The sequence below is a fragment of the Hyperolius riggenbachi genome, chromosome 6 (assembly GCF_040937935.1).
Source record: "Hyperolius riggenbachi isolate aHypRig1 chromosome 6, aHypRig1.pri, whole genome shotgun sequence".
NCBI lineage: Eukaryota > Metazoa > Chordata > Amphibia > Anura > Hyperoliidae > Hyperolius > Hyperolius riggenbachi.
The window spans coordinates 23550885-23564417 of NC_090651.1; the positions used below are offsets into that span (position 1 = coordinate 23550885).

Consider the following 13533-nt stretch of genomic DNA (forward strand, 5'->3'; position numbering starts at 1 on the left):
CGCATGCGATTTCGCATAGGTACCCATGTTAATTCACACAGGCAGTGACATGGTTAAAATCGCATTACCCTAACCTATGCGAAATCGCATGCGAAATCGCGGCAAAAAACGCATGCGGAATCGCACCCGCATGCGATTTCGCCTGCGGTGATTCGCCGGCGATTCCGCAACGCAATAGTGGAAACGGGCCCTTAAAGAATTTGGACCAGTTTATTAAAAAAGGTCTTTTATTCGAGCACATAAAATTGACAACGCGTTTCGCAGGTACTTGCCCGCTTCCTCAGGTCTGTGAAAGAACAGGTGCCTTAACGGCTGTGTAGCAAGCATGAGCGCCTCTATGTTATAATCACAGGAACCATCGACATAAGCTATCTACGTACAAGTGGGCACAGATCGGGCTGTGCAGTCCATGCATGTCTGGGGTGCAACTACAAATCATGCCCCCCCCCCCCCCCAGAAAAACTTTGATGGGGTCACTTAATGTTCACACCCTTTCCCTTGCCTCCCCTTGGTGACCCTCACGGCCTGGGGGCCCATCTTACATGGGTCATAAAACAGGTGTGGCCACCAGGATACCCATAACAAGTGTAGCCACAAAACACCTGATCTGGAGTATCAGAGAAATGGAAGGTTAGTATTTAGGGCCCCAACACCTCTGGGCCCTCCTGCAGGTGCTGCACCCCCCAGTTACGCCCCCGGCCCCTGTGTACTAAACACTGTATATGTGCTCAGCATTACATATAGTGGGGATGAGGCCTAATATCACCTCCTGGACTTTCCTGACACATATATTTGTTTGTTTGCTCCACATTTCTGTTTGAAATGTCATCAGATGTCATCAAACATTCTTTTAAAATATTTCTTCGGGTTTGTTTACAGAAAATGTGTGTTGTTTTTTTCAAAACACACTGAAACAGATTTATGGTATTTACACACCAAACAAGGTTAGATATTATATTTGAGTCAAAAAATGTGAATCTAGTAAAGAGGAAAGGGTCTCTTGATCTATGTTTGATTGGGAAAGGCCGTTCTTTTTGCGGTCAGATGTGGCGGGAGCGTGGGAAGGCGGGGGTGGAGGTGTGCGATCAATTGCTGCATGGCGCTGAAGTGCACTGAGCCCTACAAAACGAGTGGCAGAGGCAGTTCAATCGATATTAGATAAGATCCCTGCTGGAATCTGGTGTAACATGTAACTGGTGTAACAGCGCTGCGTAATATGTTGGCGCTTTATAAATACAATAAATAATAATAACCTGGACTGGTGCCATTTGGCAGACCAGGGCAGCAATCGAGATCAGGTTGTTCTTGACTATTCCTCAATCTATCAGTTTTGGGAACAAGCACCGTGCAGAGATGCTGCTAAACTCTAACTGAGAGCATCCGCTGTTCTATAGAGAGGGCAGGAGGGAGTGCGAATGAGCCAGAAGTATCCTGTGGTACGGGAGAAGAAAGGAGACAATCTGCTTGTTTGTCGTTAGCTGCTCCGTCCTCCATCATGGTAAATTACTGAACGACTTTGTGCGACATCTGTACACACACTAGATTCTCATCCAAGATGGCCCAAATCGCACGGTTTTTCCAACGTGTGTACGATGAATAACTACATTGATAATAGATGCTAGAGAGGTCTTCCAAACTGTTTATCAATGTTGTGGTTACACTGGAATACTAACTGTGCTCCTGAAACTGGCTGTTATCCTGCAGCACCTTCCATTGTTTACCTGCAGCCATCTACAGGGTGAATTAAACTTGGTACACACTTTCAATTCGCTGACCAATTTTATAACCTCCATATAGTATAAGGGTTCACCTACACAATCTGTTCATAGTATTCAATATCTGTTGACCCTCCTACTACATGGAAGTGATAAAATTGGTTAGTGATTGGCCAATCATAATTGGAAGTGTGTAAGAGGCTTTCTTCTTAAGCCTGGTACACACTTTCAATTATGATTGGCCAATCACTGACCAATTTTACCACCTCCTATGTAATATAAGGGTCAATAGATAATGAATACTATAAGCAGATTGTGTAAGTAAACCTTTATACTATGTGGAGGTGGTAAAATTGGTCAGTGATTGGCCAATCATAATTGACAGTGTGTACCAGGCTTTACTCCTGATCAAAACCTATACCCCTTATGGTTGCAGTTGTAATGTGCCAGTTGTGTCTGTTAGGAGTGTATTTACCCACTGCTGTGGCATTAGGTGTGGCACGACCTTTCAGACCAGCCACCCATGCATATTATTAGTTCATCCTGGGTGGTGAAGGGAAGGAAGGGGGGGGGGGGGGGGCTTGCACCCAAGTCCATACTAGGTGCAACTATGCTGTTTATACTGGGGGTATGGGGCAACTATACTAGCTATACTGGAGCAACTATACTAGCTATACTGGGGCAACTATACTAGCTATACTGGGGCAACTATACTATCTATACTGGGGCAACTATACTATCTATACTGGGGCAACTATACTAGCTACACTGTGGCAACTATACTATCTATACTGGGGCAACTATACTAGCTATACTGGGGCAACTATACTATCTATATGGGGGCAACTATACTAGCTATACTGGGGCAACTATACTAGCTATACTGGGGCAACTATACCAGCTGCACTGTGGCAACTATACTATCTACACTTCGGCAACTATACCAGCTATACTGGGGCAACTATACTAGCGGGGGCAACTATACTAGCTATACTGGCAGGGGGCAACTATACTAGCTATACTGGCAGGGGGCAACTATACTAGCTATACTTACTGGGGGCAACTATACTATCTATACTGGGGCAACTATACTAGCTATACTGGGGCAATTATAATATCTATATGGGGCAACTATACTAGCTATACTGGGGCAACTATACTATCTACACTTCGGCAACTATACTATCTATACTGGGGCAACTATACTATCTATACTGGGGCAACTATACTATCTACACTTCGGCAACTATACCAGCTATACTGGGGCAACTATACTAGCTACAGTGCGGCAACTATACTATCTATACTGGGGCAACTATACTAGCTATACTGGGGCAACTATACTAGCTATGTTGATGTCCACTGTCAGTGAACTACACTGCTGCTAATTTCATGTAAATTTGGCCCTGCCCATGACCTGTCATTACCATGCCCACTTTCTAGTGCATGCACACGCCTATTTTTTGCCCCTTAGCTACCCTAGAAGTTGTTCCAGCACCCGTATAGCACCCTCAATAAAAAAAATCCTGGAGACGCCCCTTTCGTTCACCATTGGGAAGTCGGAAGGTTTTGACCTCTATATGAAATAATTTAATGTACAGCATTATTTTCTACCTACCTTGTGCTTCCCATAGGCCAGAGCCTTGTCGTACAGACTAATGCCAGCGATGAGTTTCTCCATGCTATCCTCTTCGTTCAACAGCCCCACATCGAAGGCGTGGGCATAGCCTTGTTCTGCCAAGCAACGGGCCGCCCTTATCCTGGGCGCCTTGCTGTCCCCGTCCTCCTCCTCCAAGCCCATCAGGTGTGACACCCTATCCGTGCAATGTGAGGACTCCTCCTCCATGTTCAGCCTGTCATACACGTACGCCAGGTTGGCCCAGGCGTTCAAGTTGTCGGGTTCCTCCTTGGCGATGGTATCGAAGATCTCCTTGGCCGTATCGATCTCGTCCAGGTAGAAGGAGAAGACGCCCAGGAGGTTCCTGATCCCGGTCTGCTGGAAACTGGAGTCAAACTCAAGCTGGAACTGGAGGGCGTCGCGCTTGAGTTTGATGTCGCGTCTCCGAAACTGAGCCGGGGTGCAGGACTCGAAGTTGAGGTTCATCTCCAGGTGAAAATGGCCGGGGATGTATTCAAACTCATCTATGAGAGTCTCGATGTCCACGCCAGGCTCTTCCTCCATGGCTGCTGAGTTGCTCTCGTCCTACCTGCTCAGTCTACCTGCAGATCTGGTGTGTGAGTCACCTGTCTCTGGGGCGGAGTCAGAGCTGGGAGAGGCGACAGTAGAATCCCGTCCTCACCCTTGGTGCCTCCGGAGCACGCCTGGCAGGTTAATGCACTTGTCCGACTCCTTCCCTGTCATTAGCGCTGCTCACAGTGCTCAGTACAAGGAGGACTTCAGCATAGCTGCCATAAAGAAGATATACAGCAGAGTTTCCCTGGAGAGGGCTGCGCACTGCAGCTGCAGAGTCACAGAGAGAGTCCTACAGTTGTAAAGTTATAAAGGTGTGAATACTGGAGCTGTAAAGTTAATAGCGGTGGATCTATAAACTCTGCACTGACACACAGAAACTAGAGAGACTGTAAGGCACCATTCTGGGAACCGCAAAACGCTAGCAAAATAGCGTTTTGCAATGGGAAGTTTTTCGACTATATTTCGCATTTTTATTTTTGAGCGATTGCAATTCGCATTTCTTAAAGGGACTCCGAGGAGTAATTGAAAACAAAATTGGAACTTTCTCCAGCCCACCGTAGGTCGGAAGGTCCTCCCCCCAGGCGTCCTCCTGTCTCCTCTCCCGGTCCCTCCGCAGAAATCACGACCGGCGACACAGGGGCCGAGTGTCGGGCTGACACTTCCTGAACGGCCACGTTCATCGTTATCACGCCGGCCGCTACGCGTCATCATGGTGGCCAGCGTGACAGTACTGTGCATGTGCGGTTTAGAGTCAGAAAAACGCGCATGCGCAGTACTGTCACACTGGCCACCGTGATGATGCGTAGCGGCCGTAGTAATGACGATGACAGCAGGAACATAATTCAACCGATCAAGAAAGTGGCGCTATCCACACGTTGCATCACATACAGTGAAGCATACAGTCAATGAAAAGTATGCTTCACTGTCACTGATAATGTATGTGTTTTGCGGTATGACGTTATACTGCAGTGTACCTGCCGCACTGCGAAGGAACATCGCATAGGTGGTGCATTGCAGTGCGGTAAGCCACGTTACAAAGCGACTCTTAAAGCGGACCCAAACCAAACATTTTTTTGAATTCAAAATATTTAGTTGCACCACTCTGACACATACAAAGATAAATAAACACTCCTTTAAAGGGAACCGAAACTGAGAAGGATGTGAATTTTTCCTTTTAAAATAATACCAGTTGCCTGAATCGCCTGTTGATCCTGTGTCTCTAATACTTTTAGCCACAGCCCCAGGAAACATCCATATCACTCTCAGTTAAGGTTCCCTTTAAGCCTATGAGCATTTCAGTGACTGCCTTTCACCCTTCTCTTTTCATAACTAGGGTTATACAGGGGGCAGCCATTAGCAATTCCTCCTTTGCTGGACACCACCTACTCCACCAGTTTGCCGGATTCTGTCCCGGCAATATGAAAGGAAGGGAGGAGTTCCTCCAATAAATGTAAAATAGTTTATATTTGTCATCATGCAGCTGAAAAAAGGCTGCTATTTATTATTATAATTTAGGAAATAGATTTTATTTCTGAAATCTTGTATTTTTAATTTGGGTCCACTTTAAGCCTCATCGCAACACAACACCGTGAACGTGGCTTAAGGCGAGGATCACACTTGCCAAAATTGTGCCTGTTTTCCCGTACTGAGAAAATGGACATAATAATAATCCTAACATTTGTATAGCACTTTTCTTCTGTTGGAATCAAAGCGCTCAAGAGATGCAGCCACTAGGGGCGTGCTCAAGGGGCCACCCTGCAGTGTTAGGGAGTCTTGCCCAAGGATTCCTTACTGAATAGGTGCTTACCCTAGCCAAGATTTGAACCCTGGTCCCCCATGTCAAAGGCAGAGGCCTTAACCAGTACACCATCCAGCCATTATAATGCTTTCCAATGCACAATCGCAGTGCAGTGGGAAGAATGTTCATTTTCCCGCTGTGAGAAAAATATTCCAGCACTGCTGCTTTTTTTCTTTAGCGCACATCACATGCGATTCCCTATAGCCGACAGTTGGCTGCTCTCAGCTGGCTGTCAGACAATACTGCAGATTAGTCCGCGGAAAAACACTCAACTGTGACCCCTGCCTTATGGTGCCCATAAACAGTACCATTTTTTTTTCATTCAATCTCACCATTTCTATGTAGGATAAGGGAACCGATCCTTTCAGTATATTCACTTAATTTACCCTTATACTACATAGAAATGGTAAGGTTGGATGAAAAAAATTGTACCATGTATGGGCACCATAAGAACCGGGGCACGGCAGCGATAGTTACAAGTTGTAGGCAGGGAACACACTTAGTAGAATCGCATGCATTCAGGGCCGGATTTGTACTCTTTACTGCCCAAGGCAACTGTCAGCAGCTGCCCCCCTTCAGTATAGGTAGTACGATAACCCCTGCCCTCCAGTATAGGTAGCCAGATGACCCCTCCCCCTTCCCTCTAGTATAGGTAGCCAGATGACCCCTCCCCCTTCCCTCTAGTATAGGTAGCCAGATGACCCCTCCCCCTTCCCTCTAGTATAGATAGCCAAATGACCCCTCCCCCTTCCCTCTAGTATAGATAGCTAGATGACCCCTCCCCCTTTCCCTCCAGTATAGGTAGCCAGATGCCCCCCCCCTCTCTCCAGTACAGGTAGCCAGATGTCCCCTCCCTCCAGTATAGGTAGCCAGATGTCCCCTCCCCCTCCCTCCAGTATAGGTAGCCAGATGTCCCCTCCCCCTCTCTCCAGTATAGATAGCCAGATGTCCCCTCCCCCTCCCTCCAGTATAGGTAACCTGATGACCCCCCCTCCAGTATAGGTATCCAGATGACCCCTCCCCCTCCAGTATTGGTAGCCCATTGAGCCTTCCCTCTAGTATAGGCAGCCAGATGACCCTCTCCCCCACCTCCAGTATAGGTAGCCAGATAACTCTTCCCCCCTCCTCATGTTTAGATAGCTCCTTCCCTCTAGTATCATAAGCCAGATGACACTCCCCCACTTCCATATTATTAGCCTAGTTAGTGACCCCACTTCATCCAGTATAGATAGAAAGGTGACCCGTCCCCCTCCCCCAGTATAGCCTGCTACCCACCCGCCCTTGATCCTGTGGTGCCCTAGGCCATGGCCTATGTGGCCTTGGCTTAAATCCGGCCCTGCATGCGTTTAGACGCATAGTAGAAAATGCATGCAAATTCGCATATAATGTTAGTCTATGGCCCGTACAAAAATCACATTGCTATGCAATGACTCTAAAAATCGCAGAGCAAGTTCTTTCTTCCTGCATTTTGTATGCAATTTGCATGTGTTTTTGAAACAAAAAAGGGGAAAAAGTATTTGATTATAATTGTTTTTCACTTTTTTTTTTAAATGCAGTAGGAAAAAACCGCACATAAAAGCAAATGAAAAAAACGCAAACATAGGAAAAAAATGCAGTACTGCAAATGGCAGAGAATTCATGGTTGTCCACATAAACAAGTGTGCTCCCTGAACTGAGAGGTATACGAATGGTGACTGCCATATTTATTTCCTTTTAAACAATACCAGTTGCCTGGCTGTCCTGCTGATCTCTCAGGCTGCATTATTGTCTGTATCACACGCCGGAAACAGTCCATTCAGACTTCAGTCAAACACCTCATCTGCATGCTTGCTCAGGGTCAATGGCCAAAGCCTAGTACACACTCAATTATGATTGGCCATTCACTGACCAATTTTACCACCTCCATGTAGTAAGAGGGTGAACAGATAATGGCCTCAATTCACTAAGATCATGCTGGAGATAATAAGGCAAGAGAAAACTTACCTCCAAACAGTAAGAGAGTTAACTTATCTCTTAATTCCTTACGTTACCTCTTCTGTAGTTAATTTACCTCCTCTGTAGTTCATTTACCTCCTCTGTAGTTATTTTCACACGCAGTTAATGAACAGCTTGTCTTTAACTCTGGAGTTATTTTAAGGATTAAAGAGTTAACTTAAAGACAGAAGAGTTAACTTTAGGTTTGCCTGAGGTAAAATGTTTCCTGAATACTACATGCCTTATCACCATGGTAACAACTCTAGAAGAGTTATTAAAGACAGGAGATAAGCTTAGTAAATTGAGGCCATAGACTACTATAAGAAGATTGTGTAGGCAAACCCTCATACTACATGGAGGTGGAAAAATTGGTCAGTGATTGGCCAATCATAATTGAAGTGCGTACCAGGCTTTAGGATGCCTACACACATCCAATTTTTATTGGCCAATTAATGACCCAAGTTTAACACCTACATATAGTATGAGAACTAAGTACCCACCGGCAGATCCCAGCCAGATGGATCGGTGATCTCTGCCGATGAATGGATTGTTCCCCAATCCATCTGGATGAATCTGCAAGCATTGTTTGAGGCGTCGGAAACGAACGCTTATTTAAACGATTGTTTTCACAATCACGGCAAAACCCATGAAAGTCAACGGGGATTGGGTTGATCCTCCACAACTAACCTCCTTAGTGGTAATCAAGCGTCCAGCTCGGGGTGGAAAACACATACCAGGAGCAGTAATCCCGAGCTGAACTCGTGGTAGGCGCTGAGAGGTCTATGCAGAGCAATGTGATGTTAACTCACCTCCTGGGGGATCACAACATTGGCCGCCATTTTTCTTCCTCTCCTCCGAGGCTCTGCTTCCCCCTGGTAAGATAGCCGCCTGTCGTCATGACGACAGCCACCGATCTCACTATAGGGTTACAGCGCCACCCAGGGGATGGAGGGCAAACTGCAGGGCTGGATCCCAAGGAGGTGAGTGAGTGCTAAGCTGCTGCAGATCTCCCGGGCAGCATGATTTTTTCCCCCCCTGGTTTTAGGGTCTAAAAACATGCAAAAGAATGGTACCGCTGTTAGACCCTAAAATCTGAAAAGAATCAGACCACCAAGGGGGTTAATGGACATGGCAGTCTTTCAAAAACAAATGATCGTTAAACGCCATTTAACGAATTTTCATTAAACGATGATGCAAGATATCGTGAAAAAGAATCGTTCATTGCGCAAAACCACTTGGTGGGTATGGACCTTTACACAATTTGCTTATAGTATTCAAAATCTGTTATTTTTTATATAGCACTGACCTCTTCTGCAGCGCTGTACAGAGAGTCTTTTACTGTCACATAACTGTCCCTCAGAGGGGCTCACAATCGAATCCCTACCATAGTGCTATGTCCATGTAGTGCATGTAGTCTGGGGCCAATTTAGGGGGGAGCCAATTAACTTATCTGTATTTTTTTGAAAATGTGGGAGGAAACCGGAGTGCCCAAAGGAAACCCACACAGACACAGTCAGGGAGAACATACAAACTCTGTGCAGATGTTGACCTGGCTGGGATGCAAACCAGGGACCCAGCGCTGCAAGGCAAGAATGCTAACCACTACACCACCGTGCTGCCCCCTGTTGGCCCACATACTACATGGAGGAAGTAAAATTGGCCAATAAAAATGGAAAGTGTGTAGGAGGCTATACCTTGCGGTGAATTTGTGCTGCGTGAGGCAGGTGACGAGTGACCTGATTACACAGCAGGTACGCAGCCCTTCCCTCCATCCAGGGAGAGGTGTGTGCTCAGCAGACACAGGTTTCACTGGTGAGAAGTATTTGGGTGATCGGGTTACAGTGACAGTGTCTTCATTTCCCCTGAGGGGACAGGTGACACAGGAAGCCAGGTGACAGGAGGGGAGGATGAGTCACAGCGATGTCGGGGAGGAGAAGAGGGTGCGGAGGTGACCCGACCAGACGGGAGGCTGCTGTACGGAGGACAGGAAGGGGTGCTGGGTTGGGCTCTATAATGTATGGATAATTTACCAGTTTTATCCTCTCCTTCTGCAGAAGCTAAGTTGTAAAGATTGAGATAACAAAAAAAAAACAAAACAAAAAAATAATTTTTACATCTTCTGTTATTCAGAATCACCAGGACACGGTCTAACCAAAACTCAGCCTGACTCAGCTAAACTGAAACTGGAAGAGACCTGAACTCTCTCCAGCTTTCTCCTGTTTACACATCTCTGTTCACTCCCTCCAGTAAAGGCATGGAGGATTTATCCGACACAGATGATAAACACAGGGATTGTCACTCAGTCCTAATGCTAGGTACACACCATACAATTTTGTGTTGAGGTGGCCATACACTGGTCGATTTGCCATCAGATTCGACCAACAGATAGATCCCTCTCTGATCGAATCTGATCAGAGAGGGATCGTATGGCTGCCTTTACTGCAAACAGATTGTGAATCGATTTTAGCCTGAAACCGATCATGATCTGTGGAGCTGCTGCAGCCCCCCTCCTCCCCCCCTCCTCATACATTACCTGTTCCGGCGGCGCGAGTCCCCTGGTCCTCGCTGTCTTCTTCTCCACTCCGGGCTCCAGACCGTTCCTGCAGCTACTGAACTTCCTGTCCAGGGGAAGTTTAAACAGTAGAGGGCGCTCTACTGTTTAAACTTCCTGCCGGGACAGGAAGTTCTGTGTAGCAGCAGCCGGTCCGGAACCCAGCACGGAAAGAAGACAGGGGGACCAGGGGACTCGCGCCGGCCGGAACAGGTAATGTATACCCGCTGTATTGCGTCGGTCGTCGGCATTCGAACGCCGCTATCGACGCACTCCCGACCCGCCGGCGATCGAGAGAAATCATCCGCACGGATGGATCGATGGGAATCGACAGGAATGATCGATTTCGGACGGAAATCGATCGTTCTGTCAGCGGTGTGCGCGGCGATTTCACAGCCGATTCGATCACTGTGATCGAATCGGCCGTATATCGGTGGGAAAATTGTTAGGTGTATGGGCCCCTTTAGATAGATGGTTCGATAATTTCCATCATGTTCGATCTTATTTCCGATCGTTTTTCTGGTCGATTTCTCATAGAAGTGAATGGAAATTGATAACAAAAGAGAATCAAGCGGAAAATCGAGCGAACGGATAATCGACCAAAAAAAAAATGCATCGTGTGTACCTAGCATAATGATATACACCAGTGATAGGCAAACTTGGCTCTCCAGCTGTTAAGGAACTACAAGTCCCACAATGCATTTGCCCTTATGAATCATGACTGTGGCTGCCTGTCAGACTCCTGCAATGCATTGTGGGACTTGTAGTTCCGGAACAGCTGGAGGGCCAAGTTTGCCTATCACTGATATACACCATACAATTTTCTGGCAGATTTACCTTCCAGATCGATTATTTACAACATGTCTGATCTGAATTTCGATTTTCCGATTGTTTTTTTATTTTTTTGATCTTTTTTTTTTTTTTTATCGATTTCATAGAACTGAACAAAAATCAAATCGAAAAAACGATAATTTAAAAAAAAAAAAAAAAAAAAGATTGGAAAATCGGACATGTTGGAAATCATCGATCTGGCAGGTAAATCTGCCAGAAAATTGTATGGTGTGTGCCGAGCATAAAACATTATAGGGTAGGATGGAGGTCGGCCGATAACTGCATTAGAAAATGGATGAGATAAGGGGGTAAAGTGGGTCCGAGATCAACTTTTACACATTGCATAATTGTGCCCCTTACATATCGTTTATAGTTTTGTATATTTGTAGTATATAGTATATTTGTTTTAATACCCTCAGGCCTTGTTCACATTATTAATCACCAGCGCTATCGCAAGCGCTGAGCGATTTATTGAGCATTTTTTAAAGTGCTTTTCTAAGCGCTTTCAGAGCAATTTTCGTTTAGAAAAGAGCTTTTCTAAGCGCTTTTGTGTAGCGTTTTTTTTTTCACTTCCTGATGTCAGTGTACATGTATTGCTTGGGAAGCGCCTAGGCATTCTAAGTCCCATATACAGAGGCGTATCTAGAGGGGTGCAGGCATGGCTAATGCCATGGGCGCCACAGCACTAAGGGCGCCATGCCTGCTCCTGTGTTGCACAACCATGCCTGCCCCGTGCCTCCCTGTCACTCAGCCCTCAAATCCGATTGATTCTGTTATCTGGGGAACATGACAGAGAGAGAATAAGAAGAGATATTTCCCAAAAACTAACCAGCAATATGCCAAGCCAAAAAAATACATGCAACCATAACGCATGTACACGGGAAAGGATGCTGTTTTTGGAGTGGAAGGGGGCTGTAACTGGAGGGGGGGTGCAATTTCAGTGTTTGCCATAGGCTCTATACTACCCAGATACGCCCCTGCACCATGTAGCAAGTGCTCATGGGAGCTCACACTGGGGAGGAGGAGGCTTTTCCCGAAAGAGGAGGAGGAGGTGTTACCAGCCAGAGATTTCAAAGGCAAGGGGGCGGAGAGGTGAGGAGGAGAGGGGAGTGGCGTTTTCACAGACTGAGGGCTGGAGATGCAGAGCAGCTTGCCTGTGTAATGATGACAAGCAGAATATGGATGCTCTCATTGTATCACAGGAAGAAATAATCATTTACTGCTTAAGCTGTTTGCAGCTAGATTTACTTTGTAAACTATCTAAATTTTAGATAAGATATATAGACAAGTTACTTGTCATAATTCGTTTTTAATCTCAGATCCACTTTAAAGAGAGTCTGAAGCGAGAATAAATCTCGCTTCAGACCTCATAGATAGCAGGGGCATGTGTGCCCCTGCTAAAACGCTGCTATCCCGCGGCTTAATGGGGGTCCCTGATCCCCCAAATCCCCTCCGTGCAGCAGGGGAGCGCTTCCGCATTGGGGCAGGGCTAACCGCCGCAGCCCTGCCTCCCGCGCGTCTATCAGACGCGTACCTCCTGAGAGGGGCGGGGGAGAGGCGGCGATGCGCGTCTGATAGACGCGCTGAGAGGCAGGGCTGCAGCCGTTAGCCCTGCCTCCAGGAAGAGCAAAATTAACGACCAAGCTGGTCGTTGATTTTGCAGGGGGGGGGGGGGTGGGGTTTGGGGGTGAAGGGACCCCCGTTTAGCCGCGGGATAGAGGCGTTTTAGCAGGGGCACGCATGCCCCTGCTAACTATGAGCTCTGAAGTGAGATTTATTCTCGCTTCAGAGTCTCTTTAGGAATCTGGGTTCGAAGACCGAACTTTCTCATTGACCTCCACTGCTGCTCTTTATGTTTATTCAGCTCCCATACAGAGTAATGACGACCAATTGTACTTCTCATCTCTTCCATGCTTGAGATCTCTTCCATCCTGAGAGATAATTTTTCAGCACTTTTCAACTAAAAAAGTACTACAAAATAGGTGAAAAAGTACTATCAAAGCTATTTTGAGTATTTGCTTGCTTTCTCATGGCTTAAAAGGCATTTTATTTACAAGTTTAAAAATATCACCTAGGAGAAAACTCAGGTGAAAAGGTGAATTGCATGTGGGCCTGTTGTCCTGTGAGAAATGCTAGAGGCCAAACACTAGGGGCACCATTGCACGTACCTTACGTGACCTCTAGAGGCCACTAGCGAGAAGTGACAGGAAGCCCGATGGTGCAGAGAAGACACCGGAGAAAGCGCCAGCTGACAGGTGAGAGTAAGCTTCGCTGCATACACTGCATGTTGCAAAAATCAATACCACCAGCGATGCGCTCCTGACCTGCCACCGATTAAACGAAATCTTCCATCAGGCTCAATTGACACAATTGCGCCGGGCAGAAACGTGAATTGTGGTTTGAGCGATTGGTCCACACAGAGAGGCCATAGGGGGCCCTAGGTTAAACAGAAGCTTGGCCCACCCCTGTC

At 46.6% G+C, this 13533-nt stretch overlaps 1 protein-coding gene across 1 annotated transcript in view; it reads right to left on the reverse strand.

The window, feature by feature from the left end:
* The window catches only part of TTC22 (tetratricopeptide repeat domain 22), a 28744-nt gene extending 24810 nt beyond the window's left edge, over nucleotides 1–3934 (reverse strand). Inside the window, exon 1 of the mRNA XM_068239020.1 lies at nucleotides 3334–3934. Within this exon, the coding sequence (XP_068095121.1) occupies nucleotides 3334–3897 (564 nt within the window). The 5' untranslated portion in view covers nucleotides 3898–3934. The remainder of the gene's footprint in view (nucleotides 1–3333) is intronic.
* Nucleotides 3935–13533: the final 9599 nt, after the last annotated feature.